This window comes from Phyllobates terribilis, unplaced genomic scaffold (assembly GCF_046119375.1).
Source record: "Phyllobates terribilis strain yellow unplaced genomic scaffold, ASM4611937v1 Scaffold_5311__1_contigs__length_52609, whole genome shotgun sequence".
Classification (NCBI taxonomy): domain Eukaryota; kingdom Metazoa; phylum Chordata; class Amphibia; order Anura; family Dendrobatidae; genus Phyllobates; species Phyllobates terribilis.
The window spans coordinates 15792-33426 of NW_027368058.1; the positions used below are offsets into that span (position 1 = coordinate 15792).

The 17635-nt window shown below is 40.1% G+C and overlaps 1 protein-coding gene across 2 annotated transcripts; it reads left to right on the forward strand.

Annotated features, from left to right (window-relative positions):
* LOC141249990 (uncharacterized) lies at positions 1 to 2243 on the forward strand. 2 transcript variants are annotated; one of them, XM_073669857.1, is made up of 8 exons: positions 1 to 73; positions 553 to 625; positions 737 to 837; positions 972 to 1037; positions 1682 to 1779; positions 1854 to 1916; positions 1989 to 2088; positions 2170 to 2243. In XM_073669857.1, the coding sequence occupies exons 1-8, from the start codon at positions 1 to 3 to the stop codon at positions 2241 to 2243; spliced, it is 648 nt and encodes a 215-aa protein (XP_073525958.1). The 2 variants fall into 2 exon arrangements, with proteins under 2 accessions (XP_073525958.1, XP_073525957.1); XM_073669856.1 differs by having other exon boundaries at positions 1989 to 2081; positions 2160 to 2243.
* The last annotated feature ends 15392 nt before the right edge of the window (positions 2244 to 17635 follow it).

The window sequence follows — 17635 nt, forward strand, 5'->3', positions numbered from 1 at the left end:
ATGGCCGCTCCACCTGCCAGAGCCCGAGCCGATTATGACTATCTTATCAAGCTTCTTCTAATTGGCGATAGCGGTATGCTGCTTCCTCTCTTCCTCCTTATCTTTTATTCTTGCCAGTTGTGATTTCAGATCTCTCGTGGTTTGGTCGATAAATTTGGAATGAAATTACATTAATTCAAGTTTCAATTTGTTGCTGATTGACCTCTTAAGCTTGGTCTGGCCTTAAATCGTATTCTTTCAAATCTATCTTCTTTTGTTCTTTTCAAAACTTTGCGGTTTTTGCCTGAATAGATTCTAGATATGTGATGCAAGGTGGTAAGGTCAACACACTACGAATTCAGGCACTTTTGACAATCCGTGCTGGTTATCTTCTTATCAACAACCTCACTGTAGCATTTAAATTGAAATGTGCATATTTTGGTTTTGATCTTCGAAGTCAAATAGTTTAAATGCAGACAATTAAAATTCCTTATTCATTACAAGATATGTTTAGTTTTTGGTCTCCAATCCACAGTTCAAACATTGAAATATTCTGGAATAATTTTGTTGCAGGTGTGGGTAAGAGTTGCCTTCTTTTGCGTTTCTCAGATGGTTCCTTCACAACTAGTTTCATCACAACTATCGGGTATGTCCTCGGAAATTTGAATCAATATGCTTGGTTTTGTGGTTTCAGGGTACTTAAAACTATTTCCAACTATATGGTAGTTTGATTGTAAAATTGCATGCTCTGTTGCAGTATTGATTTTAAGATTAGAACCATTGAGCTTGATGGAAAACGGATAAAGCTCCAGATTTGGGATACGGCTGGTCAAGAACGCTTTCGGACCATCACGACTGGTAAGCTCATCATCTTCTTCTTCTTCTCTATCTTATAATGGATTCAACTGTTTGACATTCCGTAGACTGACAGAAACAATTATCACAGATGGATGGTTATATCCTCATTCAATCTTCTTTTCTCTTGATTTCAGCTTATTATCGTGGAGCCATGGGAATCCTGCTGGTGTATGATGTCACAGACGAGTCATCATTTAACAGTAATAGTCTTACAAATCCTCTTAAATACTGATTGCTTTACTCTATACAACCTCCTACCTGTCAATGTCATGCATCTAATTCTAGATAGGCCATATAATCATTTTTGTTTTTAAATTATTTTAATTAGTCTTATATGTTTCTCTTGATTGCATTTTCTCTATTCAATGTATATTTTTACAAGCTAGATTACCTATTTAAATATCATTTAGCTATTTCCTTATCTCTTGTGATTTTTTATCACATAAAAAGCATAAATATATATATGAATATCATATAAAATAATTTATTTATAGATAAAAATTAAAAGTAAAAACTCATATGAACAAAAAATCTTTAGCTTTATTTACCATTTTTTGGTAGAACTATACAATGTCTTCCGAATTAAATGATTATATTTTCAAACACATGTAAATAAAAATATTTAATTATACTTTTTGGTACATAGTTTTCTAAATAATATAATATTGACACCACACAAGAAATGTGCATTAATTATATCCAATTTTTTAAATTATTTTATTCATATTTGTATTATAAGATTTCGTGCAAGGCACGTGCAAATAATGCTAGTGTTTATACTATTCTGTATATGACAAGTTTCCATTTTATGATCTGAACCAACTAATACTGGTGACAATTTCAGATATCAGAAACTGGATTCGCAACATTGAGCAACATGCTTCAGACAACGTGAACAAGATCTTGGTAGGGAACAAGGCTGACATGGATGAAAGCAAAAGGGTATGTTTCTTATCTACACCTTAATACCTTATTCCCATCCTATTACAAATTGTAACTTTTTGAAAACTTTGTAGGCCGTGCCGACTTCGAAAGGTCAAGCACTTGCTGATGAGTATGGGATTAAGTTCTTTGAAACTGTAAGTAGAATGGTGATGTTCAATAGTGTTTGTTAGATCCTGTATTAAAATGGGTTTCATGGGTAATGACAGAGTGCAAAGACAAATCTGAATGTGGAAGAAGTGTTCTTCTCCATTGGCAGGGATATTAAGCAAAGGCTTGCAGACACTGATACCAAGGCAGAGGTAACTTGCTATTTCGTTGCTTGAGTTATTAACTTGAACTTGACCTCATAAATACCCTTGACTTATGTATGTATGCAGCCACCGGCAGCAATCAGCATTAACAAAGCTAACCAAGCTAGCGGATCTGATTCAGCCGTCCAAAAGTCTGCTTGCTGTGGATAAGCTTTTTTATTACATCTAACTGTGGTGATGTCTGATTGTAATGTTCTACTTACTGTCATTCTTTTGTTCAACTTCATTTTAGTGTGTGAGATTAGTTGCATTATTATTCTAAAATGGTTTCCGGATTCTACTTCTATTTAATCCTATCTGTATTTGTTTTTTTGGTCCTGTATTTCTTAAATTAAGCAGGTAAGTAGTGTATATTTAATGGAATACCAACTGCCCTTTTATTTTAGTTTTCTTTTTTTATAAGAAAGAGGTGCGGAGCCTCCGTACGCGTTAATAAGATTGGACTATAACAAAACAAGACGGGTGTAGCTCTTCCCCTAGTCGGCCATAGGGACCGAGCAGGGCCCAATGTGATGGACAAAACCAACAAGCCACTTACCTTGGTGATCCCGGACCACCCCTTGCCGCTCCCATGCCACCACGCACCGCACCATCCGTGTTAAGTTTAACCCAACTCTACTTGGGTGGCTTCCATTGAATCCGGATCTCTCTCCTAATCTTGTCGTGTTCACCCCTCCTGGAACTCCATGATCTAACGTAGGTATCGGTCTCACCGCGAATGAAGTCAGCCTTGTGTGGAGAAACTCCTCACCTTTAAAGACCTAAAGGTTTCTCCACTTCCAAAGATGCCAAATAGTGGTGATGAAGACTTCTGTCCATTGCAAATCACCACGCCGCGACGCTGTCAGGTTATCTCTCAACTAGATAGGGAAGTTAGTCAGGAAGAAATACGAGTTCGCAAGCCCCGCAAGGAGCTCGATCCACACTCTTTTCGCAGCCTCACTGTCCCTGAGCACATGAAGCAAATCTTCGCGCCTATCGTGGCAATGAACACACGTATCCAAGGAGGCAATATGCCGCCGGGTCCTCTCCGCATTAGTCAAAACCGCACCCCTAATAGCAAACCAAGCGAAAAACCTAGCGCGCTCCTGCACCAAGGAAGACCACAAACAATAAAAACTGAAGTAATCAATGTTAGTGTCATTACCTTGGGGATGGAGAAGTCGATAGGCCGATCGGACGGAGAAGACCCCGTCGGAGGTGGCGGTCCAGCTCAACGAATCCTCAGCATCCGGATCAGTGCGCAGCTGGAATGAAGCCATGACACATAGAGTAGCAGCAGGGAGTCTGTGGGCGAAGGCCGCCCAGTTCCAACCATGATCCTGGTCCCAATAGAAGCCAATCGGGCGTCGGAGTTCCGCCTGACTACACATCTCTGTGCTAATATCCTTCAGCGGTCTTTCACCCATCCAAATGTCCGACCAAAAATGAGCACGTCGACCATTACCCACATTCCAAAGAGCACCCTTCGGAATAACCAAATCCTTTCCACGCCAATTTGGGTCTGAATTGTCGATCTGTCGATTATATATTATGAGGAGAGTGCCCTGAAGATTATTTTGCAGGGCTTGGGCGACCTCATTAGCATCGACAGTAGAACATCCTTTGCTCAACACAGTAAATTCGCCCGTTTTAGCGTTCACTTGAACTTGGGCCAGAAACTTCAAAACTTCATCATCATCGATGGGCAGAGTTTTGGGATCGTCTTTGAGAATCTAGATGTGATTTTCACTAATTGCGGCATCTACGGACACTTCATTCATCAATTCCCCTTGCACAAATCCTCTCCTATTCCCACTAACACGAACTCTGCTCAACCCTCCAATGTTGATATTGTTACCCATCCGCCTCTTGAAGAATGGCAGACTGTCTCAGGAAAAAAATGGGTCGCAAAAAACAAAGTTGCGGATTTTCAGTCTCCGCCGGAATCCTTGACGGCACCGGAATCCCAGATTGTGACCGTTGGGTAGTCGAGCGGTAGATTTGCAATCCTAGGTGATTTGGTGGAAGATTCGTCTGATTGAGCTTCCTTCTGTCATTGTAGTGGATCCATATGTCGACGTGGTGGCTTCCTCAGTGGATGGCATAGTGGGTGAGACTAATCACTAGTTTTGTCCCATAGCAGAATCTGTAGAAGACGACACTATTCAGACTTTTGGGCCTCTCAACACCTCTTCGGTGCTTACCCCTGTTTCTACTAGCGCTGGGCTTTTTGCTTTAATTGGGCCCATCAACTCTTCTCTCGACCCAACTTCAGTCTTGGAGAAAGCCTCAAGACCCACTACCACTTCTACCACTATGGAGAAACCCTTTTAAGGTGTGAGTGCAAAACCTCCTCCTTCGATTGGACCCAACAATCTTCTCCTTGCCCCAAATACTGATATGGAGCAAGCGACAAATCCCGTTTTTATCACTACCAATTCTGAGCACATGTCTTCGGGTGAACCAATCCCTCTTCCAGCCCAATTGCATCCATCTCAAAGCCCAAACGAAATGGCAGAAATGCCAGGAAAAAGAAAGTCCAAAGCACTCAACCGCAAATCAGGCCCCTTACTCATCCCCATTCCAAAAGTGCAGATTCTATCTCGGCTCTTTCAATTTCGGACGCCTCTGGAGACCTTTCTTCCCTTTTGATCTGTGGCGATATTCCCCATGATCCCCATTTTATTTATGGGGACACTGAATCCCTTTGACGCGTTTACGTCCGTCACCCCGTCATATCCAATTATGAAGTGCATTCTTTGGAATTACAAAGGATCGGACAAGGATAGCTTTGCTAGATCGACGAAATACCTCATTTGTACTCACCGTGTGGGCCTTATTGCTATTTTTGAGACCCAACTCTCAGATCGCCGTGCCGAGGCCGCTTGTGGTAAAATTGGATGGGGTAACCTCACTATTGTCAATTCAAGAGGTAAAGCCGAGGACATTTACCTCTTTTGGGATCCCAATTGATCTCCGTCTCGGTTATCTCTCATAATGATTGGTTCATACACATTAACGCTAAAAAAGACAAAGATTCTCTCGATTACATTTTCACGTATTCCCCTTCCTCGGCTCACCGTAGAGCGGCTTTTTGGGATATGCTCTCGGAAACCATTTCCCATTCCACGGGACCTCTCTTCCTTGGCGGTGACCTCAATTGTATCCTCACCCATGATGAGAGAATTGGCGGTTCCGGTAATCTTCACACTGATTCCCACATCTTCCAATCTCTTATTAATGATCATGGCCTAGTCGATCTTGGCTACTTGGGTCCCCAATTCAGGTGGTTAAGGGAGAACACTTTGGGCTCCTTTGTTGTTAAGAGTATCGACTGCATATTTGCCTCGGTTGATGGTCTTTGCAATTGGCCGGAGGCTAACGCCCGTCACCTTCCCTTCTATTGCTCCGACCATGCTCCCCAACTATTTAGTTTGCACCCTCAATCCCACCACGATCAATCCTGTAGACCTTTTCGTTTCGAAGCCATGTGGGTGAAACACCCCGGGTTCAAAGATCTAATCAAGAACTCGTGGTGTAACACTTCTCCGGTCAATCTTAACCTCGCACGCCTCAAGTCTATTCTCAGGCGTTGGAACGCCATTATTTTTGGCAATGTCAATACTCGCAAAACGGAGCTCCTGCGGCTTCTCGAGTCTCTCCAAACTCGTATCCAACAAGGCCTATGGCCCAACTCATCGAGGATAACCGTTTATCCCATGGGGCCCTTGACGAGGTTTTTGAACTTGAAGAAACCATGTGGAAACAAAAGTCGAGAGAATTGTGGCTCTCCGATGGCAACCGAACACCACCTTCTTCCACGCTTCCACTATTGTGCATCGTAGACGCAACCACGTTAAGGAGATCAAGAACGCGGAGGACGTCCTCGTATCCAATTCTAGAGATCTTGAATCTATGGTTGTGGATTACTTTAGAGACCTCTTCACCCTCCCTCCCTCCCGGCGACGCTTGGTGATAGACGCAATCCCTATGACGCCAAGAGTGGTTCTTAGGTGAGTTTAGATGCGTTTCGGAAGCACTTAGTCGTTAAATGAAGCATATGAGGCATCGAGACTAAAGACGACAAAGTGAAGACAAAGTCGCGTAAGAAAGAAGTGCTGAGGAGTTGATCTGAGTTCAAATAGACCATTCTCCATACTCCAACGTCCGATTAAGGTGATTCCAATTCTATGAGTTAGATATTGAAGTCTACTACTTTCCCTCCAAATTTGGGCATAGTCGGAGTTGTGAGTCAAAAGTTCTGGCGATTTTACTGAGCTGTCACAAGAGTTCAACAAAGACCAAACTGCAACCGCTGTTCGGCGACCGCGGTCGCGCCTCCCGAGTAATTATTTGACCAAGAAGCTTTTGTAACCGCCTCGATATTATGGTGTTGAATGAGTTTTGAAGTTACCTTTTTGGGAGGAGGTTTATAATGTTTTTACAGGGTTTTGACCATACATTCCCATATATTTTCTCATACTCTCTCTAGGAGAATCATCATATATTTTCCAAGAAAACACTCTCTTTGTAATTGCTTTTCTCTCATACAATAAAGAACTAAGTATCCTTGTGTTCACTTTGAAGTTTTAAGCCTTTGGATTTGGTTTTGTGGTAAGATTCTAAACACTTGTATTCTATTTTAATTGATGTATTGTTTCTTGATCTCTTGTGCCTTATCTTGCATTGATTTATGTTGATTGTTCTAGAGTCATGAACTAGATCTATTGATATCTATCATATTGCTAGGATTGATAATTCGATTTGAAGAATCTTCCCTTTCGGTAGCAACCTCTATTTGCATGAACTATTTGCTAGTGCTTGTAGGGTAGAGATCTTGAATTCATGTCAAGTATCGACTATTTGTCAATGGTATTGCATGAACCTACCTATCTTTGAGTTTTATGCGGTAGTGTTATTAAATCTTGGGATTTCCTTGGTTGTAGCATGATTAGGGTTTCTAGGACTATTTGGACTAGTTACTTTTTATGAACAAAGAGTAGGGAAACCAATTGAACGTGTTAGAACACTTGTTATTAGGAATCTATGATCCATATACCAATCCGATTGTTTAGAATGGATAAGTAAACTCTTTAATCATTTATTCACTTCCCTCTAGTGTGTGCTTTGTGTTTTTACAACATAACTCCCCCCTTTTTTGTCACTTGTTAATCATATTGAAGCTTTGGAACGTAAAACCTGCCTCCTTGGGGTTCGACCCCTACTTATCACTATACTCTATAGTGGGAGTTCGGTTTTCTTTGATAAGGCATACAACATAGCCTTCATCAAATTTGGAGTCGTTGTCGGGGATTCAAATTTTTCATTTGATACGTTTTGTGTGATTAACCTTGGTGTGGATCTATCTTATGGTCCACGCCCTTGCTACTAAAGAGTTTAACTTATGAGCTTTCATGATAGATGGAAGGAGAATGGAAGAACATGGTTGAGGGATTGGCTGAAATCAAGGATGCGCTTTACCAGCTGGTTGAAATTAAGGAGTTCATGGTTAATGTTGTTGAAGTATACGGGGATCCGTGCCCCTGGCATGTTAAACGGGTGGTTAACTACGTGGAAGACTGGTTTGATAAAAAAACTACAATCAATATCTATTCAGTTGCAAGACTATGCCGAAGAGCCGCAACATCATACCACAGTCCACACGAGCGTTATCAATGTCAAAGTTGTGGTAATAAGTAGCGATCAAGGCTCGTATGAGATGCAAACTGATGAAGAAGGAGTTGAGGCTGAGAAGCCAGCAGACGCGCACCCGTATCCTGAGGAGCACGAGCGCAAACCAGCCCCTGCAGAGCCGCACGACCGCACCCGTAGCCTGGTGAAGGGCGCGACCGCACCATAGTCATGCACGACCACACGATCACAGTGATTGTTCCGGAATCAGGTGCGCGACCACACTCTCCGACGCGCGTCCGCACCAAGCCCCCTGATCCCATGCGCGACCGCATCCCGTACATACGCACCCGCATCCTCCTCTCTGCCGATGTGCGTGCCCGCGCACCAGATCCGCGTCCCACACCCGTTTTGCAACTGCTTTCCACAAAGGTCTCCCTCGGTTGCTTAACATCGATGAGTATGATCCGAACCCACCATTGGACGATGAAGGAGAGTTACTTGATCCGGGAAATGATCTCAAGCTACGCCAAGCCACCTAAGTGCATCCACAACTTCAAATGTTTGTGACTCTGGAACCCCGAGCACCTGTGCCTCGTTCTACAAAACTCTTAAAGAGGCCACACACGGTGAGGAAGAAGAAGAAGAAGAAGAGAGGGTGGCATGACAAGAGGGTTAGGAAGCAACGAGGCGTGAGATCCTATTGTGTGAAGAAGAAGAGAGAGTTCCTTGATGAGTTGGCCCATGAGGGGCCGAGTGCTGGTTGATAAGAGCAAGAAGTCGAGCTAACGACTTTAAACAAAGGCGCTGCTCGGGAGGCAACCCGATGTGTGAGGTACGTTTACTTTTTCCTTTTCCCTATTTCTGTTAGTCCTCTTTTGCTACATTGAGGACAATGCTCGATTCAAGTGTGGGGGAGGGAATTGGTATTCGTGTCGCATACATATAGTTTGTTTTTGAGTGTTTTAGCTAGTTTGTTTTTTTAAGTTATTTTTGGTGTGTTTTAGTTTGTTTTTGAATGTGTCTGTTGTTGCATTCCCTAATTAATTTTTTGTGGATTCTTATAATAGTGCATGTACTTTGTATCTTTTGAGTATGCTTTAATTATTGATTTTACAAGTGCGTTATGATGATGATAATGGTTTGTTAAGCTTTGGACATTTACTTGAGCATGTGGACTTTGATTGGATTACTTTTGGACCAATACTCTTTATTTAGTTATGTCCTCACATATGAGTGTTCTTCCTTGATTGTTGGCTTTATAACTTGCTTCTATATCTATTTCAAAACTGCACTTAGGTTATTTTGCATGACATTTGATTGAGACGTAAGTTTATCACATAAAAAAACAAGTGTTTTGAGCTTAATTAATAAACTTCCAGTGCAAGTCGTGCGAGTGTGCGATCTCCGGGTGTGAAATATCACCTAGGGGTTGAGTCTCAATGATTGCCGGATGAGCATGCGATCTCGGATGTGTGGAAGATCACCGAGGGTTCGATCCTCTGATGGCCACGTGAAAAAGTCTATTTGGTTGGTCCAGACCGTAATGGCGGGCGGGCCCTAAAAAAACCAAAGAAATAAATTTTGTGATTTGTGAACGTCTCTTGATATGTTTCGCACCTTGCCTTGCGGTTATTTAGATGTGGTTGCATGCTTTTAGAGTGATATTTAAGGGTAGAACATGAATTCGAGTGACTTGTTTTTTATTCGACAGGCTCATGCACCTGACGTGGCTGCTCGATGGGTACGTCATGATCCTCTTGTTGTTGCTATTCGCCCTCAACCGGAATGTCTAGGACCGTCTCAACCTCAGGGACACCCACGACCGGGTTACCCCATCCTCTGTCTCGGCCTCGACCCCGACCTCGCCCGCGGTCGGCTCTAGTGGGATCACCCGTACCTCCCTGCCCTCTCATATCTTCAAACATATATGTTAAAATGGATAATTCCACATATAATTAACAACTTAATATATTAAAATGTTGAAAGTGAACTACAACTAATTACAAAATGCTAAAATAAAATGTTGAAAGTGAACTATAACTAACACATTGAACTCTAAATCAGTCAAGTTCCTCTTCCTATTCGTTTGATGATAGAAAGTCATCTTCTGATTCTTCGACAAGAGGAATTTGCAACGCATATTCGTCGACTTCTTCATTCCGATCAACTAGATTTGTGGGATCTTCGTCTATTTCAATGAAAAGGGGATTTTTCTTCGATGTCATCTTGGAAGGCCGAGATAATTGTCTCAAGCATGTCAAGTTCTGACCATGCCTTAAATCTTGCATACTGCCCACCAATTTCCTTTATCCCGTCTTTTATTTGGATATGCCAGGTAGTGAAATTGGTCGGCCTGTTCTGCCAAGATGAATGGTTCGTATTTATTGTACCTCCGTCTGTGATTAACATCCACCATGTTCTATCGAATGTTAGTGTTTGTGCCACTATCCGTAGGGTCGAACCACTCATATTTGAATATGACAGTCTTCTTTATTGACAGAGCTGGATACTCTAACCCAATTATGTCTATCAACCTCCATAAAAATCATTTTCGCCCTCGACATATTGTGTTCCCCTTACGCAGACACCGCTATTCATTGTAAGCTTGTCCTTCTCATATTCTCGAGTAAGGAACTTGAAGCCGTCTACATAGTATCCTTTATAAGTGTTGACCGTTTTACATGGTCCCTTTGCAAGGCTCAAAATGAATGGATTAGTATAGATAGTTGGATCTTTGAGCTATAGGTCATTAGACATTTGTAAGAGTTACAACACTTTGCAAGACTCAAAATAAAGGAATCTTGGAAATACTTACATGACGTTCGAACCGAGAGGCAAAGTCATTCTCAACCTTTCTTTCAATTTCTGTTTTGCTTATTCCACGGTTCCTTTCGTGCATCGGCCATGGAAACCCTTTAAAAGGAAGAGACCCAAATTAAATCACATCCGTCGAGTAGGTATACGGTTGCACTATATATTAATGCTTACTTTCTATGAGCTTCAATTTCGGGACAGTTCAGAAGAACATAGGTCCTAGCAACTATAATCTCATCATCATCAAATATCTCTTGGTGCTACCATGCATCGGGCGTCCCTTCGGTTTGAAAATTGATAGTTTGTTGACATCGTCATCGAAGTCCATATCACAAGTTTCATTTCTTCTCAACCGCTCGGGTAACATTGGATCACCATCGATAAAATAATATGATGCAAATTTTGTGATTTCTTCTTGCAATTATCCATTGCTAATGCTTCCTTCCACCCTGCCTTTATTATTGACCTTTTTCTTTAATTTTCTCAAATATCTACGGACACATATATATTAATTATATATATTGAATAAATGGGTGGAGAAACACCAAAAATACATTAAATACCTTTCAAATGGATACATCATGCTATATTGAACCGGCCCTGCCATCATTGCCTCATATGGAAGATGCAGGGGAGATGCTCCATAGAGTCAAAAAAAATGGGCAGGAACATACGTTCCAGCTTGCACATTATATTTGGAATTTCAATCTCTAGACGATGTTTATCTTCTTGAGTCAGTGAGGTGGAACTTAACTCCTTGAAGAAGATACTCAACTCCGTTAATGCCTCCTTCTCTTCTTTCGATAGAAGCTCCCGAAGAGTGGTTAGCAGAAGTCGTTGCATAAATACATGGCAATCATGACTTTTCATCCCATGCATTTTCAGATTGTTAGGATCGACACATCTGGACAAGTTGGACGCGTACCCGTCTCGAAACTTTATTTTTTGTATCCACTCAAGCAAAACTCTTTTTGAATCCCTATCCAAAGCATATGTTACTTTTGGAAATCTCGTAGTGGCTATATCTTTAGCTAGGTCAGGCTGATCACAGATGTCATTCAACTCTTTCCTAGATTTGCATTGTCTTTTGTTTTCCCGGGGACATTGGTCACGGTATTGAAAACGTTATCGAATACATTTTTCTCAATGTGCTTGACATCGAGATTGTGCTGAATTACATTCATTCTCCAATAAGGCAAATCCCAAAAGATACTTTTTTTTATTCCACCATGTTTTTGGACATTACTACATTAGTATCTTTTGCTACAGGCTCATATGCCTTCTTAAACCCCAGACGGTCCAACTCAGCTAACATTTCATCTCCAGTTCTCACCCTTGTAAGCCTTTTTCTCTCTTGTTTACCTTTTAAAAAATTAGTGACATTTCTGTAAAATGAATGACGCGGATGCAAAAAGATCCGGGAGCAATCAAACCATGATTGTTTACCACTCTTGGGGAGCGTGAATGCATCTGTCTCTTCCATGTAGTAAGGGCAGACTAGTGTACTAGCAGTGCTCCAACCAGACAACATAGAATACGCGGGAAAATTGTTAATTGTCCACATAAGAGCCGCTTTTAGTTGAAAATTCTAGCGTTTATGAACATCGTATGTTTTGACTCCACACTCCCACAACTGGTTAACTTTGCAATCAACGGTTGTAGAAAAATATACATTTGTTGTTTCGGATTTCTAGGCCCCGGGACCAAAACCGTCAAAAAAAAATAAACTCATTCTTCATACACATGCCTGGGGGGATATTGTAGGGCGTAAAAATGTCCGTCCATGAGGAATATTGCTGCCCGAAGTTGCTTAATGGTTGAAACCCATCAGAATATAAGCCTAATCTAATATTTCTCACTTCATTAGCAAAATCAGAATGCAACTCACTAAAACGTTTCCAGGCCGGAGAGTCAGACGGGTGGCACATCTTCTCACCAACCATCTGAGGGTCTGCGTGCCACGTCATCAATGTTCTAAAAAACTCTAGGCGGTGAGGTGGGGCCTAGCGCCTAGGCGGATCAATATTATAACACTTATTTTGTATATTTTAATATAATTTCCTTATATGAAAAACTAAATCGAAATATACTGATTCATAATTTTCATAGTAATTGATAACTTAACTATGTAATTTTAATATAAGCATATAACATCCAAAATTCATAGACTTTGTAGTATTCTTCATAAAGAAGATCTACAAGATCACAACAAGCAAAAATCATACAGTTTTCAACACATGTTTCCACGTATATAATATTAAATAATTATCCATAAGTCATAGTCGCAAGCTCTTAGTGGACGTTGGTCTTAGTACGAGGGTGAGGGATAGGGAGAGCCGAACAAGGGTGAGAGGTGGGACGAGAGGTGAGGTGAGGTGAGAGGCATCTGGTGGGATGAGAGGTGACGGCATGCCAAGATGGAGGTGGGAGGTAGTAGGGACGACAAAGTACTCAGTTAAGAGGGAGAGGGGTGAGAGGTGAGAGGCGGAGGCGTGGGATGAATGAGAGGGTGGGATTGATTTTTAACTTTTAACCTAAATAAGAACGCATGCCCCTTTCAAAAAAAGAACGCATACCTCCGTCTAGAAAAAAAACGTAACGCCTAGGCGCACGTAGCCTCCTAGGCGGCCGCCTAGACGAGTGATTTTTCCCCACCGCCTACCAAAAAAGGACTAGCTCCTAGTCGGAACGTTAGGGTGTCGCCTAGCGCCTAGGCGGGTCCTAGGCGCCGCCTAGACGGGCTTTTTAGAACACTGCACGTCATATGATGGGCAGTTGCTTTTGAAGCATACAACCTCTGTAGCCTCGGAGTCATTGGAAAATAAAATATTTTCCCTATAGGGAACTTTAGCCTTTCTTCTTGTGGATTTGCCTTGGATCACATGTTTCCACCATGGGTAATTACAAACTTTGCAATGCGTTCGATCTGCGTCCTCCTCCCCATAGTAAATAATGCAGTTATAGAAACAACAGTTGATAACCTCAACAGGCAACCCCAAACCCTTAACCAACTTCTTTATGTTAGCAAAATTCAGTGGCATCTTGTTGTCCTCCGGGAGCACATCTTGTATGAATTTGCACATGTCGTCTATTAAACCTATTGAACTCTGATGTCGACACTTGATATCCGTCATTTTAGTAGATAACGGAGAGTGTCTGCTATTACCAGACCATATTTCTTGTTCGGCCGCTCTCATCATATCAAAAAAATTATGAGCTTCTGCATTCGGGGGCTCATCTTTCTGGAAGACTACTTCTGGACCGGCGATATCGAGAATCATTCTTTGAGTGGAACCGAACTCATCCCCCTCGACATCATTCTCCGGTAAGGGAGGGGGATTCAAAACGGTCCTCTCGCCATGAAAAACCCATACTTGGTAACCTTTCACAAACTCATTCTTCAAAATATGTAATTCCAAGTCCTCGGTTTTTGATACCTTTTATTACTATAAGCATCCTTAGAGCAAGGGCATTTAATCTGTACTCCACTCATACAAGTGGGATGACGTAAAGCAAACTAGATAAACTCTTTCGCATTCTCATGAAATGCTGGAGTTAGCAACCCTCTTGTGTGTCTCTAATACATCCAACTACGATCCGGATCCATTTCTGTAGCGTGGATGTTTAGGTGGAGTTTTTACATCTAACACATTCTCTAATTCCATATGGGATGCGCATTTGATAGTTTATTTTAGTTGTACACATGTACCAACTTATATTCACAATTTTATAAATAATTTTTTTTGTTAAACATTTGTTATCGTATTAACCTTATATTTACAAATTTTTTTATGACACAATTTACTAACCCTATGTTCACAACCCTATGTTCAAAACCCTATATTCACCATTTACTATCTTACTATATTCCTATGTTAATATGACAAAATTAACATGACAAAATTAAGCGAATTAATCAAAATTAATAACCAAATTATTAATAACCCAATATCACTATTCTACCAAACTAATACCAAATTAATTAAAATATGATAAAATTGAATAACCGAATTAACCAAATTTTATATCTATCCAAATTAATAATCAAATTTTATAACTATCCAACCAAATTTTATTAACAACTAAATTTTATATCTATCCAAATTAATAACCAAATTTTATGTCTATCCAAATTAATAACCAAATTTAACAAAATAATTTTTTATCTAACAAAATTAATATGAAAAAATTAAGCAAATTAATAAAAATTAATAACCAAATTATTAATAACCAAATTAATAACCAAATATCACTATTTTAACAAACTAATACCAAATTAATTATAATATGATAAACTTGAATAACCAAATTAACCTATTTTTATATTTACCCAAATTAATAACCAAATTTTATACATATCCAACCTAATTTTATTAACAACCTAATTTTATATCTATCCAAGTTATTAACCAAATTTACCAAAATAATTTATATCTACAAAATTAATAAACAAATTAATCTAATTAATCAAAATTACTAACCAAAATTAAACACTTACCGACGGCAGCGGCTTGGTGGTGGAGACGACCATCAGCTACGACGACTTGACGGTGGAGACGCTGCTGCGACTTGGTGGTGGAGACGCCGAATCTCGATGGAGATGAACGGTGGAGACAAGCTGCAAGGAGGCGCCGGCTCGGTGGAGACTAACGGCGGCCAGAATTATGGAGGAAGAGGGACAGGAGGAGGCAGGGAATTACGGACGGAGGAGGAGGCTAAAAATATGGACCGGAGGAGGCGGGGGCTTATGGAGGAAGAGGGACGGTAGGAGAGAAGGCGTTGGCTACCGTTATAACGGATGCAAATCGGATGTGGCAGCGAGAGCTTTTGTTAGGGTTATTGTAACGGGGGGAGAAAGAAAGAAATTTAGAGGGAAGATAGGTTTAGCGAAAGATTGGAGTCCGTCGCTAAGCCGTCGCCATATTTACGGGCTCAAAGATACAAGGATCAACGATGGAGTTGTCCAAATCCGTCGCTAATCCGAGGGGCTCAACTTGGTTGGTGACGGATCCGCCGCTAATCGCCCGAACTTTCACAAATTTAGCTACGGAATACCATATCCATAGCTAAATCCTCTAAATTTTTTAGGCGGTGAACCCCCCGCCTACATAGCGATGGATTAGCGACGGGAAATCCATCACTAATCAGGTGGGAGCTCGGGAGCCATATTTTTCAGAATTATTTGCGACGGTTGTTAAATTCGTCTCCAAATCCGTCGCTAAAACAACTTTTGAGACGAAAATCATAGTCCATTGCTAATATCCGTCGCTAAAACAGTGTATTCTAGTAGTGTGTATAACTTTCATATTATTATATATTTATATTAATGATAGAAAATAATTTGGAAAAATGGGTGAGCTTAGCGTGCTAAATGGTCAAATTCAATGTCCACTCCTCGTTTTAACAGGTAAAATGGGCAAAATATCATAACTATATCCGCCCATTTCTAGAGACGGGTTGGACGGGTTGACGAGCTTACTTTTTCTTAGGTCTAAGATGGATTTATTCCAATGTACATTAGGGTAGCGGGTTGAAGCAAAGACCGGTAAATGGCACGAGCTCAAAAAGATCAAAACACTGTTATGAATTATTCCGATACTTCAACAAGTGGTTTCACAAGAACTTTTAGGAATCCTCTAGATATCAAAAAGGATGAAAAGGGGGGAAACATGACATTTGGAACCATGTTGAAGATGACGAGGTAGCTCGACAAGAAATCCAAAATTTCTAAACATAAACAAAATATAAACACATTAAATTAGTAACTTAGTACTGTGACTGAAAAGCGTAATTCCTAGGGGCTTCTTAACAAATACTTCCTCATTTAAGAGGCCCATGAGAATTAGGCTTTTCAAAGATATAAATATTTTCCAAATATACAAAAGTCTTTATCTAAAAGAAGCGCATCAGGTGAGAATGGTGCTTATAAGAAAAAATAAGAATTATTTTTGACTGTCAGATCCAAGAAAATGAACACTTAAGATTAAAATAAGAAAAAGTGCAAGCGGAACCCCCTTTTGTGCAAGAAATTGAAAAGTGCATGCTTGTAAACTGCAACAGAGCTCCCTTTTATGTAAAGTTGGTTAAATTTTGTGCAAGGTTTATATGCATTTGTGTAAGGTTTATGTGTATTTATGCATGTTTTTTTTCAAAGAAAGTGCAGAGTGTCTTAAGATCTTTGCAAGGTTTCTTTGCATTTGTGAAATGTTTCTTTGTATTTGTGCAAGGTTTTTGTGCAAAATTTTCTAGAGTTTTGTGCAAGGTTTTCCAAATAGAGTGCAGAGTTTTTAAGATCCGTGCAAGGTTTCTTTACATTTACACAAGTTTTTGTGCATTTTATACAAAATTTCTATGCACTTGTGCAAAGTTTTCTAGAGTTTGGTGCAAACTTTCTAGAGTTTTGTGCAATGTTTTATAAAGTGTTATGCAAGATTTTTTGAGAGATTACGCATGTTTTTTCATTAAGAGTGCATTAGTTTTGGTAAAATGCAATGTTTACTGAGTTTATGCATGTTTTCTGGAATGATTGTACATGATTTTTTACGGGAGACAAAGGCGCAGATCATTTTTTTTGGAAGTTCCACTCCTTTTTTGTCTCGTATAAAATGAGTCAAATTGTATTTCAAAATGCAGTTTATTTGGACTCATTTGATATGAGTCGATAGTTGAATAACGTCATACCAGGTTTAATATTTCGAAAGCGGGTTTCATACATCCAAACCAAATTTAATACATTGAAGCCGAAATTCCGATTTGTAAACATAAAACCATATATTATGAAACCAAAGTCGGCTAATAATAAGTGAGTAAAAAATATTTTATTCATTTCCAGCTCAATAAAAATGAGGGAAAGTAATTTGTTTTGGACTATTGGGTTGTTCGACATGTATTTGGCCGAAAGTATCTCAAAACTAATAAGAAAAATTTGACTCAAAACAAATGAGTCGTTCATCTACTCAAAACAGATGAGACAAAAGTAATTAATTTTGGCCTATTGGGTTGTTCGATATGTATTTGGGCCGAAAGTATCTCAAAATTGATCAACAAAACTCAACTCAAAATAGATGAGTCGATAGTCTACTCGAAACAAATGAACCATTTTTTGACTTATA